Below are 23,674 nucleotides of genomic sequence, written 5' to 3' on the forward strand. Positions count from 1 at the left end.
GTAGGTCGGTTTCTGAGGTTTCCATAACGCCCCGGTGGGGATTTGTAGATAGGCTTCGCGTTCTGTTATGCTCACCTGGCTCCCACAGGGGCATCGGTCGGACCCGGACAGCTGCGGTCTCCACCCACGTGATGCGTAGTGCAGCGATGACTGACTGGATCTGCCCTCCTAATCTTGTCTGCTTAACCTGTAGAAATATTCTCCTGCAAGTGAAGAGATGGATTTAGCCACTTGTGGATTCAAGTGATGGCACCCCCACAGTCCTCCCCAACTAATCACTTCCGAAATGCCCTCACAGCAATCTCACCTTATATTCTTGAAAGATGAGCTCTCCATCCTGCGTGGATTTGCAGGGGTGTGTCGATTCCAGTTACTTCATTGGTTTGAAGGCTCGGGAGAGTATTGACTCTTGAGGTTCCAGGTGAGGACCAGCAAGTATTAAGTTCATAGAGTTCAATATGTCCGATGTTCACTCTTGTTCCCCCCTTCCTTTCTTGTCTTGCTGCTGGTTCGTGAAAAGATGCTCTTGTGGCAGCTGGTGGCGCTCAGGTAAGAGTCTGTATTACCCGGCGCTGTCCGGTAAATGTTACACATGGAAAACGTGTTGTTTTGTCTCTCTTTACAGATGCGGCACGTGAAAATATGGAGAGTCACAAAAGGATGCTTCCGGTGGTAAATCAGGTAAGTCTATGGTGGTAAGAATTATATTTGTTGGTTCCCTCTGCTCACCTTGTGGTTTTCTTTTGTCTCCTAGGTGCCGAAGTTCGGCAAAGAAATGATGGAGGCAGCGCCGACCCGAAGGATGCTGTGAAGACTGGCGAGTATGGCGTGGCGCTGCAGCTGGAGGTGCGGCACGTGCAGAAATTATGTTCTTTACAGGTCCGGAGAAGAGATGGATCCAGAATCAGGTGTGGAATAGAAATAAGTTTGTTTTCTAACCTTGTCCCTTTCTTTCCTCTTTGTTTTAGGAGCTCCGGATTCGAGGCGGGCGTGGCAGAAGACTGAATGCAGGCTGCAGGCACGGTGAGCGTTACGCTGCTGGATGCAGAATAACGCGAAGCGTGTGTTGCTGGTCGGGCGTGGTTTAAATAGCCTCAAAAGTAGTCCCAGGTAAGAAGTCCCTAGAACCACACCCGAGTAAAAAATAGTCCCTGTAGAAAAATAGTCCCTGTAGAAAAATAGTCCCTTTCAGACTTCATGTTAGATTGGAGTCATTTGCAGCATTGTCTGCCTGAGGTAAGTAATGACTATGAGCCTTAGGCGCCAGGACTGAACCCAGATAGCCCCTAGCCGGGGCTGCTGAGGTTTTACTAAATGTCTAGATGCCTGCTCCCGGGGCTGATGGGCTTTGTCCGGATGCCTGGGGGTTGGCATCATGACACATACTTGGTCACCGACTGCATAAGAGGGGCCTGGTCTTCTTTTGGAATCCGCATATCTCTTGATCTGCGTTCTGGCCTTCTCTAAGTATTTCTTGGCCTCCTGGTGTATGTTGACGAGGGTTTCGATCCAGGAGTTAACAGTAGGTACCGGTGTAGAATGAGGAAGAACAGAGGGTAAAACCGATGGATGGAACCCTTGACTACAATAAAAAGGACTGGTTTTGAGCGCTGAATGTTCTGAGTGGTTGTAGGCGAATTCAGCAACGGGTATCAGGAGTGACCAGTCATCCTGGGCCTTGGTGGCGAAACATCGAAGATACTGTTCCAGGGTCTGATTCGCACGTTCTGTGGCTCCGTTGGTTTGGGGGTGATGCCCAGAAGAGAGGGCACGTTGAATTCCCAGAATTCGACAGAGATGTTTCCAGAATTGTGAGACGTATTGGGGTCCTCTATCAGATATGATCTTGGAAGGAAGTCCATGCAGGCGGAATATGTGTTCCAGAAAGATTCCAGCTAGTTCGGAGGAGGATGATAGTTTACTGAGGGGCGGAAAATGAGCCATATGAGTGAACAAGTCTATGGTAACCAGGATAGTAGTGTATCCTCGAGATGGTGGTAGTTCCACAATGAAGTCTGTAGCGATGAATTCCCATGGCCTAGTTGGCAGTGTTGGTTGCAGTAGAAGACCCACCTGTCTCTTGTTATCATGCTTATTTTGAGCACAGACAACGCAAGTTTGGGCGTAGTGCTGTACGTCAGTCTTCATCTTAGGCCACCAGAACTGTCTCTGTATAAGACGGAGGATATTGGTGATGCCACGATGCCCGGGGTGAAGTGTGTCATGACAGAGGTTTATTATTTTCTGTTGTAATTTCTGTGTAGGAATGAGCAGTGCATTGTCCTTGAATAAATATCCTTCCTTGGCTCTTAGATTCCATTGATTTTTCCTTGACATATCCTTCCATAACTCAGAGGATTGGGTTTGCGCTCAGATTTCTTCCAGGAGGTTGACTGCTTGAGCTACGAAGATCGTGGGGGGAAAACATCTTAGGATATGCCTTATCTTCAGTGATTACATAGTCAGGACGTCGAGGCAAGGCGTCAGCAATCAGGTTATGTGATCCAGGGACATGAGTGATGTGGAACTGGTACTGGGCAAAAAAGTAGGCCCAACGCGCCTGACGACTATTTCTACATTCCAATGACTGTAGAATCTGAAGATTCCGATGGTCTGTACGGACTTGGACTGGATGTCTAGCTCCCACAGAAGTAGATGCCGCCATTCAGTGAAGGCTTGGCGGATAGCTAACAATTCCTTTTCCAGGACAGAGTAGTGTGTTTCACTCGGAGTCAGGGTTCGTGAAAGATAAGCAATGGGGTGTTCCAGCTTATCTTCTAATTTCTGTTTCAACACTGCTCCTATGGTGTAATTAGAGGCATCCGTTTCCACTAGAAATGGTTGGCTTATGTCGGGTTGGGCTAAGATAGGAGCTTGTGTAAACTCGGTCTTCAAACGCAAGAACGCTGTGTCTTGCTGTGTGGACCAGTTAAAAGGGGTATCCTTCTCTAAGAGAGCAACAATCGGTTGAACAATCTCGGAAAAGGTGGATATGAACTTTCGGTAGAAATTGGCAAGCCCCAGGAAGGATTGAACTTGTTTCACAGACGTGGGAGCAGGCCATGTCAGAATGGCCTTTACCTTTGAAGGGTCCATACCAATTACCTCTGGGCTAAGGATAAATCCTAGGTAGTGAACAGAGGTAACGTGAAACAAGCATTTTTCGGGTTTGGCCAAGAGTTGGTGTTCACAGAGTCTTTGTAGTACTGCCTTTACGTGTTCTTCATGCTTTTGAGGGTCTTTGGAAAAGATCAATACGTCATCCAGATATACAATGACGAAGAGGAACAACATGTAAGAGAACACCCTATCCATAAAACGTTGGAAGACTGCAGGGGTATTAGCTAGTCCAAAGGGCATGACCAGGTATTCGTAATGGCCAAAGGGTGTTCTAAAGGCGGTTTTCCACTCGTCTCCTTCCCGGATACGGATCAAATGATAGGCACCCCGGAGATACAACTTGGTGAATATTACCGCACCTCTTACAGCTTCCAGGATATCTGAAATCAAGGGTAGTGGGTATCGGTCTTTGAGGGTGCATTGATTTAGGCCACGATAATCGAGGCAGGGTCTGCGTTCCTGGGTATCCTTTTTGGGAACAAAGAATAACAAAGCACCTGCTGGAGATTTTGAAGGTCTTATGGTGCCATTTTCAAGGTTGGTATCCAGGTATTCTTTGAGGGCCTATTTCTCGGGTTCAGAAAGGATGAACATCCTGCTGAAGGGAATCACTGCTGAGGGTTCCGTTTCTATTGCGCAGTCTTCAGGCCTGTGTGGGGGTAAGGCCTGGACTATGGGAGTCGAAAACACATCAGCGTAACCTTGGTAGGCCTCAGGGACTTGTATGATATTGGAAACCATGAGTGGTGTTTCTTGGTCTTTATGCGGTTCCTTAGGGGGTGTTAATGAAGGTTCCAGGAATAGACAGTGAGACATACAAAACTCTGAGCCTAGGAATAGTGATCCTGCTGTCCAGTTGATATACGGATTGTGTTTTAGTAACCAGGGCATATCTAATACCATGGGGTAGTGGGCTGACTTAATGATGTCGAACCTTATCAGCTCTTGATGGTGATTTATTGAGAGCTGGATCTCCTTGGTCTGCAGGCTTATGGGCCCTGCAGTGAGGGGTCTTCCGTCGCTGGCTTCCATAGGCTGCAAGGTACTTAGTGTCTCGTACGGAATCTGGTGACTATCAACCCAATCATGATCAATGAAGATCCCAATAGCTCCGCAGTCTACCAAGGCCAAAATGGGATAGGTCTTGCTCTTGGAGGGTGATAGAAATGCCTGTAGTATGACCAATTTGTTTTGTCCAGGAGAGTTCAAGGATGGAATTGATGGGGAGCAAACATCTCTCTCCCGAAGCTCTGCTCCATCTAGGATAGGGAGCTGGCGTTTCCCGAACGCCGAGGGGGGGGCTAGAGGACATTCCCTAACCAAATGTTTGTCCGAAGCACAATACATACACAACCCCGTATGAATCCTTCTCATCCTTTCTTGCGGGGATATGGGTCCACAGAAGGCTCCTATCTGCCATGGGTTCTGGTTCTGTGACGGAGCCTGGGTTTGTGTCCGTTCTGACGGTGCTCTCAAAGGACACCTTAGAAGGATTTCCCCTGGATTTCTTCTTTTCAGCCTTTCTTTCCTGGATACGGAAGTCTATTTGCATGGCAAGGTCCATTAGTGCTTGGAATGAGTTTGGTCGAGCCACTCTGGCCAACGCATCCTTAATCTCATCATTCAGTTCTCTCCTGAACATGGTGAAACTCGCCTCAGAGGACCAATCAGCTTCCTTGGCCAATTGTTTGAATCGGGTCACATAAGTGAGCATATCCTGGGAACCCTGCTCAAAGTCTAACAGACGTTCTTGGGCACTAAAGACCTGCTCAGGGCGATCAAACATGTTTTTAAGGGCCTGTATGAACCCATCATAGTCATCTAGGAGGGCATCGCTGGAGTTAACGAGGGGTGTAGCCCAGGTTAAGGCATTCCTGGAAAGGTGGGAAATTACGAACCCCACCTTAGCCCTGGGGCTCGAAAAGTAATAAGGCTTAATTGTAAAGTGGACCAAACATGAATCCAGGAATCCATGAAGGGTTTTTGCCGACCCATCGTATTTGTCAACAATGCCGCCCAACAAGACGCTTTCTTTTGTGGCCGAATCCCGGGATAGGACCAATTGTTTGAGTGCAGCGTTTTCCGCCTTTAGATTTTGGACCTCGGTTGATAGTTATTGCATGTGACACATCAGGTCCTGAACAGCGGCTTCCATGTCGCTATCGAGGTCGGTCGGGTGGCGTCTCAAATTTCAAGGAGTTCTTACCTTCTCACCTGGGTCCGTTCTTTGCAGGAGTCCTTGGTCGCTGCCTTCTTGCGGACGGACCTGGTTTTGAACAAGGCTGCCCGAGTCTCTTCTGACTCCAGACTGCGTTTAGTTTCCGGGGCGCGGGTCCCGGAATCCGGGGAACTAGGAAAGGTGCAACTAGCAGACGAGGAAAGGAAGGGGCAAGGAACGGGTAGATAGACAGGTACAAGGAGCTACGGGACACACGTCGGATCGCTACTTTGCAATAGCATTAAGATGCACGGAGCCGCGGAAGGCGTGGTCTATTAATAGAATACGGTATGTCCAGCGCGTGGAGTGAGAAAGGGGTTTCACGCTGGACGACCATGTTGGGAGTATTATGGAGTGCAAGCCCAATTGTGACAAGGACCAGGAAGTCCAAAAGGGACGTGTTCTGCAGTTCATGACAGATTCTTCTATGAAAATGTCCCCCATGACTTGTGAGTGGGAGTGTGTGTGTGTCTGCCTATCTGCGGACACTCACATGGATATGGCCAGTTCACCAACTTTCTCATATAGACCATGCTGTTGCAGGTGGCATGACATTCTCTGAACTCTTGTGGACACATAACCATTTACACAACATGGACTCTCATTACTAAAAACAGAGCGCTTCAAGTAGACAGAATGCGTCTCACGTATTCTTCGGGCAGCTCCTACAGTGGGTGAAGTTACATGACCGTTCTACTGTTGCTTGGGGCACTTAATGAGGTTTCCACATCAGGTTCCCAGAGAGCTCCGAACAAAGCACTGAAATAGTCTAAATAGCAATGAATAAGTTCCCCCAATTCCAGATATCGATACTCCTTCGCGATGAAGGGAATGATCAATCTAACCTTTCTTGTGCAGATATGTATGTGCTGGATTTTATATAGTGCCGTTCTAGCAACGGAGAGCTGTACAATAAGGGGCTACAGTAAAAGGGTACAATAACATGGATAGAGTTAAAAGGACAGAATATTAATAGTATACGTGGACAGAAATAGAGAAAGTAGGCAAAGAGGATTACAGGCAAGTGAAACGGGTGAGAGAGCAAAGCAAACCTAGTTCTCAATAATATGCGTGTAGATCATCAGCTGTGGTACTGTTAAAGCTATTTTGCTGAGTTTCACGCAATCTGACCGTCCTAGCTGCACTGTTGAGTCCATGTGTCTCCATCAGTACCAACGTACAGCATCTGTGCCAGTGAGATGAACCTGCTTGTTGCCAGCTTAAAATCAAAAATCTAGTGCATGACACTTACAAATACCTAATCAGAGCAGGGGAGACACATCACTTTGATTAATATGCCCAGGTCGATTTATTGCAGCCAATATTTTAAGAAAGATGTAAAAAATTGTAAGAAATGACCCGGTTCCAATCTATGGATGAGAGCAGGGCAAGAGACTGGGGTTGAACATGTCAAAGACAGCACACAGGTCCAGCTACACAAAAAGGTAAACACTTACTACTGTCCTTTCACTCAAGCACATCATCCCAGAGCTCATTCATGGCAGCTTCCGAATCATGCACCACACAGAAACCACAACGGAGAGGGTGAGAGGTTTCCTTCTTTAAAGGGTTTGTGAAGGAATAGAAAAAACATTGCCCCAAGATTGTTGCCATTTTCTTTTGCTATTGGTTAAAAATGAACTGGTCTCCAGAATACAAATTAATCTTTATCAAGAGGGGACCTTTCTAACAGAGGTACACGTGGTGATATGATTTGGACTAGATAACATTGGAAATTGCGAAGATAAAACGAGAGGATTTGCTGCTGCTCCAAATGGATTACAATTTCAGAGGAAAGATATACTAACTGCTTTAGATGGTTCAGGCAGCTCTATGAGTCCCTCATTTGAGGTGGTTATCCTCAGCTCCTTCAGACCTTTACTGTTCTCTTACACTTCGGGGGCATTAATACTTCAGAGGCTTTGCATTGACTCACTTGGAAGGCAATTATGTGCATCAGTCACCTGCTGTAGTGGAACACTGGAAGTATCCAATCAGTCACATGCTAGGTAGAGTCATGTATTCTGTGAAGTGTGGGGGTTATCCTGTAATGGTCATCCTAGTTGGATGGGATTTGGCTGAGCCTGCTTTGTGCCAATCATCTGAGGTTTCCAACATAGGCAGGGTACTTTGATTGGAAGAACATGGTCTGCTGATTGAGGGCTTCCACTAGCGAAGGCCTCCCTAATTGTTAGAGGCAGAGTGCATCTTGCATCATTCCCCAACATGTTAGATCACTTGAGTGTGTGCAGTATCTTGGGGTGATATGGCAGCAGACGTTAGACGTGTGCAATCTACAGTGAGTTATGTGTTCTCGTAACAAAAGTGTGATGTATATTCGTAGTGGTTAGTTACTTATATTTATTTTTCTCTGCCCGGCGGGTCCCTCTTCCAGTGGGTGTTGTAGTTTATGAAAGAGGTCTGATTTGTTCAAAGAAAGACAATTCTTCACCAACAGGGTTCTTAACGGCTCTCAAATAAGCTGCAAAAAGGTGTTCATTGTCTATAGAACACAATTTCTTCCCCTAATGGACTAGTCAAGGGGGAAATAAGTAATCCTTCAATAGAGTAAAATGTGTTCAACTGCCTTACGTAGGACATGGCTCGATGAGCAATAGCTTTCCCTCGCCACCCCCATCTACATCTCCACACTTCCTAATAATGTATAATTACTTGAACCTGATTTTATTCTAATTGGTTTCATTTCATCTTCCCATTTTATAATTATTTTTTGCAAATGGTGTGCATGGTGTTGTAAAAGTGATTCTGAGAAGGATAGGAAGGAAACGAGTTATCGAACAGCACACAGTGCCAAATTTGTATCACAAATGAATTAGCTGGATGGACAAAATGAAGGACGAGTCTGTGGAATACTAAACACCTCGACAGCTGAATGTGCAGATAGCTCGGGATTCTGACTTACTGTCAACCACTGGATAGGATCCTTGAAGCCTCTTCTGGACGCGAATTCTCCAGGTCACCTTGTCTTGAACAATGTCCCTCAGTGTCCGACACACTAGCGGCAGAACACTCAGGACAAATCTGACATGCAGGTGGCTAAAGATTTCCAAAATTAACTCTAGAGGTAGGAGCAAAAGGTGGGAGGCCTCGGCATCCTCGCTGGCTGGTGACTTCTTTAAATCCAATGCTGAGCTCAGGTCTGTGGCCTGCAGGCGATTATGGACGGATAAGGAACCCGGCACCTTTGGTCCCACCTTCGCACATCGATCCTGGTTGCGCACACGACTGATGTACTCCTGGGCTTTTGTATCTGGGTCACCACTGACCTCTTCATCAGAATCATTGTCTGATCCTTGGACATTGCCATGTTGTCCCCGTTCATGGTCCATCACTGCCGCCCTACAAATATAAAAGCAGCAAATCAATGTACCTCAAAAGCATCTTTTCACATGCTACAGGAGAGCGTGGCTACAGCATCAAGAGACTTTAAAAGAAAGCCTTTGAAAATGAATAGATGGATATAATTGTTATCAAAAGAATAGGTGTTGTGTAAATTGGCTGGTAGAGGCAGTGGAGCAGCTGGCAGGGTAGAGCTCAGAGAGAAGCAATTTCAATAGAGCAGAGAAAGCTGGCCCTGGCCCGTAATGGGCTTTTATCATGCTCTTTTAACTGAACAGAGAATGGGGAGACTGGACATTCAGTACATGGTCTACAGCGAGGGGAGTGTTTCAGTGTTTCAGAGCAAAATAAACGCTGGCATTCAGTGGCAGGGCGGGCGATGGAGCACAAGAAGTTGTGATCCGACAGTAAAGGATGGTCAGCGAGGGGCTTATGATAGAATAGATGGTTCTGGCATCGGTCAGTAGAGAGCATTCAAATAAATCACGGGATGGAGCAGTGGATGTTTGGATTAGTCAAAAGATGACTTTATCCCACCCTTCACAGGTACTTTCCCTCCTGCGCCACCCCACCCACAACTATCATAAATCCCTTTGTCTTCCATTATTTCCCCTGATGCCCTTGATTATCCCCTTAAACACGACTTAACATCCCCCTTTGCCTTCCCTTGTTAGCTTATTCATTACCCCACTCACCGTGAAATAACATAATTTGCCTCCTACTACTGTGTTTACTCTCCACACTAACCTCAGCATATGCACAAATACACTGGTCAGGACAGTGGGACGCCACAGCCTACAAATAGATTCCCTGCCACATAAGGCCCACATTGTCGGATTAGATTATCCACAAATTTGATCCAGCCTATGAATAGATCCGACAACTCTTTTTTTTTAAACTCTTTATTTACATTTTGTTTTTAAAAGTATTTTTATTAGCATTTGTACCTCTACCACCCCTGGACAGCTGCTCATTTTTGATTTCGTCCTATCACCATTCTGTAATATACAAAGTCCAAGCCTCCATACAAGTCTAACAAACAAGATTCTTTGTGAACACTAGTTCACTCAATAGTCTTTATTGAGGAAATCCAATATCAAGTCCCAGTCTTCCTTAAACTTGTTCTGGTCGCCTTGAACCACATATGTCACCCACTCTAATGAAACATAGTGACAAGTCTTCGCTAACCATTCTTATTCTGTGGGGGCCAACAACTGTTTCCATTTTTTGGGCAATAAGTGAGAGAGCTGCTACACCGAGAATCATATATGCCTTTGTTTGAGGTTTCGAGAGTAGAGTGTCCAATACTTCACCCAATCGCAATATTGCTTCCGCGAAGTGTCTACGTATTTGAGGCCCAAATATAACTTTCATTGCCGTATTAACACTGTTCCAAAATGGTTTGAGAATTGGGCACACACACTATATATGCCATCATGTCCCTGTTTCTTTACATCCCTCCAACATTCACCAGACACTCATCCCTGTTTTGTACTCTGAGACACCTTGATTCGTTGTGATACATAACCATTAATGGCTAACAGTAATGTACGTGATTGATAATTGGCCATGACCAATCGTAAAAATCGCAACCCGAACCCCATTGCCTAAATAGGGCGAAATAAAAAAGACCACTACATCGGGTCAAATGCTTTTTCTGCGTCCAACGTTAATACCCCTGCGGGAAGTCCAGATTTGTTTACCTTCTCAATCAGATGGGACACCCGCCTTGTGTTGTCGAATGTTTGCCTTCCCTTAACAAATCCTGAATGATCATGGTGGATGAGTTTAGCTATTAATTTTTCCAATCTTGGTGCTAATATTTTAGTAAATATTTTCACCTCTATATTAATGAGGGCTATGGGTCGATATGATCCATATTGTGGTTCTATCTTTGTTAGGCTTGGGAAATAACACTACCTTTGTCTCCTCCAAGGAATGAGTAATCCATCCTGAAAAAGTAAATGAGGGGTCATCACCGGGGTTAATATATCTTTGTACGTTTTATAAAACAGTGCCAGAAAACCATCTGTTCCTGTGGCCTTATTCATTGGTAAAGACTTAATAGATGCTCGTACTTCCTCTTGAGTAATTACCCATTCCAACCCCTCCCTTTGCCCTAGATCACTTTTATTTAACTGGCACTGCTATAAATATGCAACCTGAGATTCTTCATTTGGGGAATCAGTAGTATATAGCGCAGAGTAGTATTCCGTAAATACCTGTATTATGTCTTCCAACAAAGAGCTAAAGATTCCTGGTCCCTTGCTAATACGGAGGATGGCCCTTGCTTCCTCCTTCTTCCTCACCTGCCGGACCAACATACGATATGTCTTGTTTGCCTTAATATAGGACAGCTGTTTTAAGAATAATAAGGCCATCAAAGCCTGCCTATTCTGTAGAAGATCCAGGTGTCCCTTAATGTGCCTCTATTCACTCCTTAGGGTCACCCACTATCTGTTTCCATTCTACTCATCGCCCCCTTCAATTGAGATTCTAGCTCGCCTTGTATTGAGGTGAGTTGCTTCTCCAGTAGAACGTTCCTTGCAATAAACTCACCCCTCATGGTCACCTTAAAGGTGCCCCACAACGTTGGTTCTTGCATTCCAATAGTCCTATTCCTTTCTAAAAACTACCCGATTTTACCCCGTACCTCCTTGGTTATGATCCTAATAGATGATTTGGGAATTTCCAGCCCAGACCTTCTATTGCCTGCTGTATATCTAGTGATATGGCGGCCCCAGATCCAGATCCATTTTTTGTATTCGTCCCAATAAAGTCGCTGACACCCACATATAATCGATCTGTGAAAATGACCGATGGACATGAGAATAGAACGTGTACCCTTTGGTCCCCCTCTGAGTTTCTTTCCAGGCATCTACCATGGCTAATTGGCTCATACATGCTTGCAGTTGTTGCGTGGGACCCCTGTGAGTTGAATGTTACTATCATACTCCTGTCTACCAACCGACCCATGCTACATTGAAATCCGCCGCTATTATGATCTGTTCCACTGTAAATCTTTCAAGTTTGGTCAACACCACCGCAGTAATCCATTCTGCCCTGTATTATGTGCGTATAGTGTGGCTATCATGTACTGTAGACTCCCTTACTGGATACTGGCAAAGATATATCTGCCTTCCCTGTCCACCCCTATCGCACTTATTTGCAGTCCTGCAATCCCTTGAAATAAGGACCCCTCCCGTCTGTCAATGTCAGCAGTTGGAACCCTCGTTTACCCCCCATGGACCTTTTGGCATGTTCATTCTTTTAGAAGCCACTGCCCCACTCCATACCACCTTAACTCACTCTTACCCCTCCTCCCCCCCAACCCCCAAACACTCCGGTCGGACTCAACCCTCCCCCCGGCCCCCACCGTTGCAACAAGCCATGGGGCTTACATCTCACTAAACACCCGGAAAATAAGTTGTGCAGGTCTACTAGGACCCACCTGTAATCACTTCCCACCTTCCTAGGCCCCACTCCTCCACCATTCTACCACCCCGTGGGTAATTACTCTTCCACTGCCCAGGCTTCTCCAGGTCATACCCACTGAGGACCAAGGGGACGCGGGCCATAATGTACCTATTTTCTGTCACGGGCGCGGGGGTTCGCTCATTGTTTTCCGGGACCACTCGGGGCCCTCTTCATTCGAAAGTAGCTCTCGTACTTTCCTCCATTCCCATTGTTTAATCTTTTCTGTCTCTCGTGGCAGCCTCAAGTCTTGTTGCACACCCCGTTCTTCCTTTATTTTCATGATCCCAAGTCCTTATTCGAAGGAGGTAATGTGGTGCTGGCGTCCCTCCCATGAAAATACAAAATTCAAATGGAAACGTCCACCTGTAACGTACTTGAGCCTGCGACAGAGCCTTGACCACCACCCCATCATTCTCTACTTCACCATTGTGGATTGCGCTAGGTCTTGATATAATTGTATTTTGACGCCATTCACTTTGACAGGACTTGCCTTTCTAGCCGCCTGAAGAATCGCCTCCATATGTACGTATCGTTGGAGAGCCGTTTCTACATTGCACGGTCTGGAAACTGGTTCCGCTCTTCTAGAGCCCACCCGGTGAATGCATTCCAGGTGCACCTTTCCTGCAGCCTCCAGCTCCAACAGATCGGCAAAAACCTGTTTCACTGTGTCCTTTAAGTCTCAGTCCTTCTCTCCTTCGGGCAGCCCTTTTACCCAAATGTTGGCTCTCCTCAAGCAATTTTCAAGATTCTCAGTCTGAATCTCTAGATTTTGTGTGGCCATTGTAAGTTGGTCAGTTAATGCATCTATCTTGCGAGTGTCCTTAGTCAGCTCCTGAATGGCATTTTCCGTGGTATCAAACCTCTCCCCTAATTCAATAATGTCTCCTTTCACCTCTTGTAAGGATTGAGCTAGCTCCGTTCTGATCAGACTCAACTGTGACTGTAGAGTCTCCGTCATCTGATCGCTGAATTCTTTGAAGCATTGCTGAAACACTTCTTTGGTAACAGCTTTTCCAGTTGTCCAGATTGGCGACCCTCCCGAGCCATACTGCTCCTTGGGCGTCTGTTCTTTACCCAACACCATCTCCCCTTTCTTCCGCCAGAGCTTCTGTAACGCCCCATCTTGCTGTTTCATTGCCAATTTGGGAGTAGGAGCTCCTTCCTTGGGTTCTTGAGGCTTTTTTCCTCCTTCTTGCCCCAATTGCCTTCTAGTCCACTGAGGGCCCTTATTTCTTATTCCTGTACTCCGCTACTCCTGGGAGCTTCCACATGGCTAGGGCCACTGCCCCTCTCTTGCTCAATTAGGGCCTGTCTTTACCCCTCCACAAGCACCAAGGCCGGGCCTTGTCCATTGATCACCTTCCTGTTCCCTGCTGACAGGGGTATGTCTTCCCCCTGTCCCACTTCGCTTTTTCCTTCAGGTTCAGCTTCTTTCCAAATTTCCACCAATTGTTGGGAGCACCGTCACTGTCCACAGGCACCCACAAGGCTTCTCCCCCTCCGCACCCCTCCTTAGAGTGAATCCGACTTGTGGTGTGCTCCAGTCAGCTCCTGGTTTGCTATAGCCAAAAGACCTTTAATCACCAAGTTGCCTCCTCCATCAATGCCCTCTGCCCCACGTGTCACTGCACACAGACACAGGTGTGTCAACGAGTCCATCCTCCGCTGAAAATCGGGTGTGATGAATTGGGACCAGTACCGCCACCAATATGGGAGTTCTCCGCTGTTGCTGGTAGAAGGGTGCCAGCCCAATCCTCCGTAGCTTACCCGGGCCTGGCTTCCAAAATGGCGATCGCCCGCTCCGCTGCAGGAATTGGCCCCTTATCACTCAAAATCTGGGGGGAACCCATATCATCAGATGCTTCTCAGCGTCCTGGAACAATACTTGGGCCACACCACGGATTAACCTTTGCCCTGGGGATAGAGAGAGGGGTGGGGGGGGGGGGTAGTTTGCAGTGCACTATCCTTAATGAACAGGTGGCGCGGGCAGGTGCCCTCTACTCACAGTGTTCGTGTCCCGGCAGCCATCTTGGAATCCCCCTTTATTTACATTTTTAAAGTCTGCAACATTAAGTAATGAACAAAATCCACTATGTTACTTTTAAAAGCAAACCCTTGCGCCACCCAGCAACAACTGAATATATTATCAACTCCCATAGGAAATCCTAAAGAATCATTTATAAAATATAACAGCAAATATAGCAACATCATACAAGCCAATACAAAAATACAACGCCCCCACAAGTAACAAAAAGACACTCTACACACAAACACATACTCCACACAGAATTTACACCATTGAATCAACTTTACTGTATGTGAAATAACCCCCTACGTACCAATACATTGTTAAGGGGTTTCCAAAGCTCCAAATAAATGTCTACCCGATCCAGTTTACGAAACAAAACCTTTTGAAAGTCTGATAGACTCTGAACATCATGCAACCAATCTTCCACCAAAGATCTGAAAAAATAAGCCAAGGAGTAGCCCAGAAATGGGGGTGGCCCATTCTGGGTCATACGCGCTTTTTTCTTGCAACACTGGGATAAAGAATCTCGATGGGCCAACCATCATCTCTGACCCAAAACAACATCAAGGAACCGGCAACCTTGCACACCTACCACTTTTTGACACCAAGATTGCCAGGTCATCATTGTGGAGGAGCGGGATGATGTGGCCAGGCTCTCACAATTACTTTTGCGCAACCAGATAAATTAACACAGGAAAAATGTACTCCATTCTGCTTCATCCAGTAGGCAAAGACATGCATGCGCTGTTCATCCCTGTCGACCATCAGGAGTGAAGATGGCTATGATGGCTGTGAAGTGTGTAGTGTAGAAACCTAGTGTAGTACCACTCCTACTCCCCTTGGCCCCTTGACCCGGGGGGGTCAGGGGGATTGGGGGATGATGACCTGGGTGGAGGGTCCTTGAGGAGTGGGGTATCCCCCTTGGGTGAGACATGGTATCCCCATTTCTCTTGTGACAGTCAACCTAACCTCCCCCAACTTTTATGGGTTATTACGAACCAGTTTTTATGCATACAACACCTGACAGTACTGACACGAAGAAGTGCAGCTCACACCAGTGGGTTTCCGGCTTCAGGAGCTGAAAGGGAGGCACAGGAACCAACGGACAAATCCAAAGGCGGCTGGTGAGTGTCAGAGGGACGCTCCAGAATCAGGAAGCTGCCAATGGACCTCTGTGTGTAACGGTCCGTGAACTTTAACAATTAAGTGCATATTGAATATCGAACTATATGAAACTTTACCTTTGAAAGAAAATCAATATACTTTGAATGCTGAACTATATGAAAACTTAACATTGACATACAAACTTATTAAATATCGAACTCCCACATAGTTTGGCGTTGAAGCAAACAAGTATACAATTTAAACTGAATATAATTAAGCACTATAAAATCACTTTTGAACTCTGAACTGAAATTCAACCATAATGAATCTATGTTGCACAACAAGTTATATTTCACCTGAAAGTTGAATATATTAAAGGCTGAAGGAAGCCTAAACAGTGAATGGCAATGACTGAGTGCAGAGTGTGGCAAAGCTACAACTTGACAAGGGGTATGTGATACAAGGTGGCAGAGCCACGAGACATAGCCAGAAGAATATGAGTACACCCTAAAGCCAAGAGTCCAATAAAAGGAGTGAAGTGAAGGCGACTTAGTGCACAGGAACCAGTGCCAAGAAACCTGTGTATGGGCTAAGGAACCCAGGGATCCTGGTTGCGTGACCTAATAACTGCGCCTAGACCAGAGAGCACCATGAAGCAAGCCCAAAAAAACCACTGAAACACTTTTGAAAGAATGAAGCAAGTGAAGTGGGGAAGAGAGGCACTTGTTCTCTTAAGAATGTAGTCCCGAGATCCTTGTATTTGTTTGGATTGTGCAACTTCAAGCTTGGGGAAGGGAACCCCAAGGATTGGTTTTGAACTATATCACCTTGGACTGGAGAAGGCACAACTTTGAGACTGTTAATGGAACTTTCATATGCTCGTGGAGAACTTTCATGTACTTGGCAGCTGAAAGAAAGCTCTGAGCTGGAAGAAGCTCAGAACTTTAAATTAAACAATGTTTCTTTTGACTTTGGTATCCCTACACATTTATTGGTTCTAGTTGTGAGGGCAAGGATGAGTTTTGGACACAGCCAGACTATTAAGTTGGACTCTTTGACACAGACTTTCCTTAGTTTTGTTCAGGTAGGGAAATCCCACCATAGCACAGGGGAGGTTAGGCTTTCAACCATCCTGACATTTGAGTTAATAGATATCTTTTGTTTGAATTTTAAGTCTGTTGTCTGTGTCCTTCATGATTCCTTCACATGGCCTAATAATAATATGAACCTAACAACAGCTCCCACGGTGCACATTCAACCGCAAACCAGCCCTGACTTTGAAAGAGTCAACTTCTGTAATGCAAATAATAAAGACCAAATAGCTTCACAGTTTCCATGTGAGTGTGAGGCCTTGATAAGCTCTTGCAAGCTATGACATGCATAGGATGAAATATGCGCTTAAGGAACCCAAGGATTGTGTCAAACCACTCCAGGAAACACATCCTTCAAGAATCACAAATATCTTGTCTTGAGATTATAAATACTGCATGTAACTATGAGATGTGTGACACCATGGCATTTGCATGGAAACAACATTTAACCAACGATGGAAGATGCTTACACGTTCACAAGAAGGGGTACCAATGCCTCAAATCCAGCCCAGATGCTGAAGGAAGCGTGTGAGAACTACATTGCAAAATCGTGAAATCCTTCAGGCAGTGTGGTAGTAAACCACACTAGATAGCTGGATGCCCCACACATGGTCCTACCTGTGGTCTGTGTGATAAACACAACCCTTTTGCTGTAGATCCCCAGACCACTCTAGGCAAGCACAAAGCAAAACGGACTGGATGACAATGCTTCACGCAGCTCAGATGACCATGACTTTGCCAGTGTTACCAAAGTAGTTTATGTATACACAGTCATTAATACCAAGGACAAAGGCGCCTTACGAGCGAAGCATTCTCGTCAATGAGGAAGCAATATCAGTCCTCAATGACAAAAGGCACATGTGCCAATATCCAGCCTGAAAATAAATGTCACCTACTGATCCTGGTTCCAAAACTACAACCCAAGAAAGTGAAGACTTGGCTGTTGTCTGCCCTACACCCATTGCAATGTCAGACACGTTTACCTCTTCACTGCAGCACAAGAAACATCATATTTGGGACCAAAGTATTTATAGCCAAGACTGGGACAAACATGCTGCACAGCTACAAAATCGGGGAACATTTGGGGGGCGCTGTTGTGCAAGATGGCGATGTAGTCCTTTCTCCCTCCAGTTCTGCTCCGACAGCAAGGCTGAAGAAGCCTCTAAACTGCAGCCATTTGGGCATGCTTGGTCGTTGGAGTAGCTGGGGAGTGAGGTGAGCCGTACCAACGAGAGTGCGGCAGCGCCAGTGTGGAGATCTCTGCCTTGATTCCTGAGTTGAAGGCAGTGGCAAGATGGCAGCATGCAGCGGCGGCGGCTGTCGAGGAGAAGGCCACTGCGAGAGCACACCGCAGGGCGCCTAGGGAAGACACCGGCTGCAATGGAAAGGCGGCAGGGACCGAATCGCATTGAGGCGCCAGCAGTTTTGGGATCCGCACGGGAACTGGGTAGAAGCGGTGGTATCACCTATAGAAGCTAGCATAACCTTGCGACTGCGCCTGATAAAGTGCACAGTGCTGCACAGGGGCTACTACTGCAGGGTTCGCCTCCATCGAATGGGGAGGGCGATAGATCCTCAATGCTTGAAATGCGGGGTGGATGTGGGCTCCCCTTTTCATGTGTTATGGGACTGCCCCAAGGTGCAAGTATTTTGGGAGCGGATAAGGGTCCGCCTCTCTAGAATGGTTAGTTAGCAGGTACCGTCTTGCCCTAAGCTGGCGCTTTTGCATGTCTGAGGGGACAAAGGGTTTAACAGTAAGGAAAAATGTTTGATCACAACGGCCATGATGATGGGTAAGAAGAGTCTGGCTGTAGATTGGGGCAATGTGACTCCGCCCAGCATACACAAGGGGGTGGAGTGGAAGGGTGGAGCTGGAGGGAAGGGTGTATGGAGACAGAGCATATCACCATACTTTCGAACGAGCTGCGCCAGATGGATAGAAGGGAGCTGAGAAGCAACCCAGGGGGACTCTTGGGGAAAGGGAGTGTTGTGGGGGCACACAAGACAAGGAATACTGGAAGGTAGGGCAGTGTGTTATGGGAAGGAGGGTAGGTTGGGGGGGATCCACCAAAGTTTTTTTGTTATTGTTGAAAATGTTGCATATGATGGAAAACAATAACAACTGGATTATTAAAAAAAAAAAAAGCTGGGGGAACATCTGGACTTCACCAGGTTCACCTTAAATATCCCCATCTTTTGACTCAGATGACCTACTTGAATTTCATTTCACATTCGGCCACCTTCATCCATATAAGGAATACCATTATCAAGCTTAATATGAACAAAAAGATGTAACCCAAAGCCACAAGTCACTAGAAGGTACCCTTCCATTAGCAAGCAAAGGTGGAGCAAGAAGTGCTAACCATTAAGAAATCTGGCATCATTGATAATGTGTAATGGCCATCACCTTTGGTATCTTATGAACAAGAAAAGACAAGACAGCATTTGCTTACACGTGCACCTGCCCAAGCAGGTGATGTGAAGGGAAAGACATGTCACACCCATGATCGACAAACTGATTGTGAACCTAACAGGTGCCACCACCGTCTCCAACCTAGAGCTGAAAGCAGGATACAACTAGTCGAAAATGAGCAAGGAGTCACTCAACAAAAACCTTTCTATGACTGTGCAGAAGTCTTCTATAGCGCTGTACTCCACATGCTATATGGCGTAAAAGACATTAAATATGAGCAATGACATCTTCATGCACTTCCAAAAGGGAGCACCTAGCAATTGTATGTGGTGCTGCAACAGCGTAGACCGACCTTTCACACTGAAATATTTCATTTCTGTAAAGGATCAACTTTAGCTCCTTTACTATGTGTCCAGCTGCAGGGGCATCACAATACATCTGCAAATAGTTACAGACTGCCCTTGCCCAGACTGACGCATTCTAAAACCAATGCACATGCCAGGTGAACCTTTACCACAACTGAATGAAGGTACCCTCAGATGGAAAGTCATCACAGAGCTATGGTGGAGCAAACACTCTTCTATAAATGTACAGAAGGTGAATAAAGTAAGACACAAGACACATGCAGCCCATCCCCATCATTCAAGGCGCTGTCAGTGACAATATACTGTTGAAGGGTACAAGAAAAGGCATACCCGCCACACTGGTGTCCTACTTGCACATGATGTCCACCAATATACAGTCGGAACCAAATCACATCTGCAGGAGAGAGTATGATTCCATGGAGTTGACCAGGTGGGGAAGACTATCATAGGCACCAGCATCTGGTGTTGTGTCACCATTTCAGCGGACAACCCCCTTACGAGAACATAGGAACTCCCCAAAGGGGAGCAAGAGAGATAATGGGTGCCATTTCAAGGAAAGGGGAGGGAGGCAAAGTTACCTGAACCAGTTTGGCGTCAAATTCACCTGAATCACCACATGGTGACTTCAAGCAAATGGTGACATTGGTTCATGTGGTATCTGAAGTTATCCACACTGGTTATTAAGAGGGCTGCGTGTCAGAGCAAGAGATCCACAGATTCTTGAGGGATTATGGACTCTGAAAACATTCATAAGATGTGTCCTTGCCAAACTCTTCACTTGCCTGCTCCTTCTATCCACCATATGGCCATGGAGCTGCTGGACTCCTGAGAGACTAACAGACAAGGCAACAGAAGAAAATAGAAAGAAAAACAACATTCAGGGGTGCAAATTAAGGAACAAATGAGCCTATTATAGACCTAGGACACTAAGTCCTGCTACGGAACACACACCCGCAACAGAAAGAAGAATCACTTCAAGGACTACCCTACTGGCCCATCCTGCCAACAAAGAACAATACAGATAACACACTGGGCTTGATAACACAAAGGGATGTAATTTCACCAAAATGCCAGGGGTAGCGTAAGTGACATCACACGACCCTTGACTTCTGATGACATCACAGGAAGAGATGTCACTCGAGCCCACCCCAAAGTGACATCATGGTAAGCGATGGAACACAACTTTCATCCCTTGACAAAACAGGAAGTGGCATCACATAGCATTGTTCCCAAGTACACTACCAAAAATATGGTTACGATATCACTGTAATATGATATACATTTCATATAAGAATGGATCCCCACATGTATTGTTAATATCATTCTGTATAGGCCCATATTACCAAATTACTGTGAATGCAACCAGACGTCCAAGGACTAACGATAATGATGTGTTATTATATAGCACTTATGTTTAAGCACTTTATATGGAACAAATATGCACACATGGTACTCATTTATTGACCTCAGAAGGATGAAAGGCTGAGTTGGCCTTGCCAGGGTTCAAACCGGCAACCTGCTGATCACACACACATTGCAGCAATGAGCACTCAACACACTGAGCTATCTTACCGGCTATAGCTATCTCACCACTACAGTAAAATGAACAATTACATGTCTGAATGTTCTCAAAGTCAGAAAGCAAATTGCACTCTGTAGTGGCTACCGTTAAACTGGTAACAGAGATTTAACAGAAGGCCAGTTCATCTGCAGGTCTGGTACAAAGTTGGCCACATGTCAAGCCTGCATGGATCTACTTTTCAGGCTTCAGAGGTTGGCAAAATACATACCACTGGGAGGGTTCATAAATGTGTATTAAAGCATTTAGAGTAGCGCGGGGAGAGCAGCGTACTCACATGGCATCCTGTACTTGGGGCACTTGTTACCTTATGCATGCAAACGAACATCCCGAACAGCATGCCAGGGAGATAGGAAAGATAGACACATTACAACAAAGGATTAATTGTGGCACAATTAAATCAAGGGCCACTTTATGTGGTCAAACATTTCTACACTGTACACAAGCTTTTCGACACAAGGATTTTGTCAAGTGACCGAAGCCACCAAGATGGAATGTCTTGTGATGATCGTAAAAGAGACAACGGCAGAAGAAATTATGCTATAACTGCAACTTTCATAAAGCAAAATACATAGTCTGAAATACATGTGTATTCTACTCTAAATGCTTTCTGGACGTTATTGTCTGCATTGAGAATTTGAAGTGTTTAAAAGCAGACTAAATCTGTGACTCACCCCCTGAAGTGTGCCTGAAATAAATTTTTAATGAGTCTAGCATCTATTATGTAGAATTCCAGAAAGACAAATTATTTGTTATTCCTATTCTTTCTTATTTAGGGTCACTGCTCAAGTGTTACACTTGTGGAACCCCCTGTTTTTTTTTGTTTTTTTTTTTTTTTAAAAAAAGAGGCCAAGAGCGGCAGACACTCCAGAAACAATGAGCCACATGGTGCTGGACAGCTTCCAAAAAACATTGTTATTTGTTTAGGGGTAGCAAGGGGGACATCAGGGGGTCGTAAAACTCGACACACTGGCAGATCCACTGTAGTTTCTGGCTTTCCCAGATTATCCAATATTCAAGGTTAAGTATGGAAGAGTCCTATCTCAATCCTTGATACCAACTCTTAAGACCTTTGGAAAACTTGTTCACTGGAGACTTGCATCATGGACAACAGGGTATGAAATTGCTAGGAGCTATTTAGCTCCTGGTTATAGCCAAGGGGAGCCTGGTTAGCTTGAAACCAACAGCTTCCAGCAGCTACTTTTGACTCCTGTGACAAGTGGTGCCATACAAACAAAACTATGTGATTTTAACTGTGTATGTTTGGGGCTATAAATACAGGACTATAAAGAACACACTTAAGGGACATTTAGAGCATATTGGATCACATGAAATGGACAAAACATTAGAGTTTGCGTTTTGCGCAATGTTAGATTTGCTGCACAGTGTGTACTAGCTCCCGGTTTCGCAGAGGTAGCTCCTGCCAAACTGGTTATGCCGGATACCCAGGAGCTGCTTTTTGCTCATGGTAAACAAATACCAATTTCGATCCCTGTGGACACAATGTATTTTGGCTGACACCCAGGGACAGATCTACATTCTGCGTTTGATATGGTCAGAGGATCTGTGGGAGATCCTGAAGTCCATGCAGATCCCTACTTGCATGATATCATCCCAGTGAAATTGCTGCCAAATATTTAAATATTTAAGGCCTGTCAAAGATTTGGATTGAATGGGGAGTACACAGAAAACAACCACGTTGCAAGGGGTGTCCTGCAGGATTGTTTACTGGCCCCATTCTGTGTAACCTATACATTAACTCTCCAGAGCGGACTGCCATCAGTGTAGGGTTACATGTTATATCTGTGAGAAGGGGGTGCCTGTACCTCAGTTCAGTAAAGCGGACAATTATGTGTTGTTAGCCAGGACACCTAAAATCTTCATGCTCTACAAAGATTGATAGTTACTTATTTTGCTTACATAAAGGAGCATGAACTATTTAAGGACCAAGATCTTAGTTATTGGAGGTAGGACCAACTTGTATCGTTATTCCTTGCTTAATGGAATATAATTGGAAGAAGTCGTTAAAAGAATAAACACACATGGGCATCGCTTTTCCAAAAATGTGTTCATATAATTAAGAAAGCGTTAAAAGCGTCTCAGGTGAATGGAGCCAACCGATCGAAACAATATTGAAAATGTATTACCTTAAATCTAATACTACTGGCATGTATGGATCGGGCTTGTAGGGGTTGTAATAGTATGTCCAAACTCAAAAAGCAGAGGCTTCATTCTTCATCTTTGGCTTTTTGAGATCGGCCCCACTTTCTGCTCTCCATGGTGAGCTAGATCTGGGTTACCTACATGATGACTCTAGGTTCTGCAGGCTACTGCTTTGATTTGATTTGTAGAGTAACCTGTATGCTCTTTTCACAGGCCGTCTTTCATCAGGCATTTGTAAATGAAACTTTGTAACGAGGATACCATGGGTACACTGTGGCATCTTCAACTTGGTACAATGTATAGATTCTTTAACTAGGTTTAGTAACCAGAAAAAGAGACAACTCACAGCGGCTAGAGAGGATACTGAAGTGCAGAAAAGGATACATTTGTTCCGTCGTGTGATCAACACACATAGGGTGATCAAGAATTATCATCTGAATTACAGAAACTATCTAGAAAGGAGTCAACCTCTGAAGTTGTTGCTTAGTGCCTCAATTAGGCAAGAAAGCGGGAAGACCAAATAAGACATTTCACCTGAAGAATGACTGTTAATCATTTGATCAAGGAGCGGAAGAGGCAAAGTCTAGCTGGGAAGGAGTTCTGAGGGAATGGACTTGTAAAGGGAAGAAGCCATTCTAATTATTGTGAGAGATTACAGGCTCTTTTACCCCCGCCCATTTGTTATTTTGCCCTATTGAGCAGAACTAATCACACATAAACCTAGTGATAAATGTATACAGTTGTTTGGCCTCTGA

General features: G+C 45.4%; 1 protein-coding gene across 4 annotated transcripts in view; it reads right to left on the reverse strand.

The window, feature by feature from the left end:
- Nucleotides 1-23,674, reverse strand: part of FBXW9 (F-box and WD repeat domain containing 9) — a 503,699-nt gene that overhangs the window by 291,844 nt on the left and 188,181 nt on the right. For all 4 annotated transcript variants that reach the window (XM_069604110.1, XM_069604111.1, XM_069604113.1 and 1 more), the window contains one exon: nt 8,262-8,698. In XM_069604110.1, the coding sequence (XP_069460211.1) occupies nt 8,262-8,698 (437 nt within the window). The remainder of the gene's footprint in view (nt 1-8,261; nt 8,699-23,674) is intronic.

This window comes from Ambystoma mexicanum, chromosome 3q (assembly GCF_040938575.1).
Source record: "Ambystoma mexicanum isolate Mex_15411 chromosome 3q, UKY_AmexF1_1, whole genome shotgun sequence".
Lineage (NCBI taxonomy): Eukaryota > Metazoa > Chordata > Amphibia > Caudata > Ambystomatidae > Ambystoma > Ambystoma mexicanum.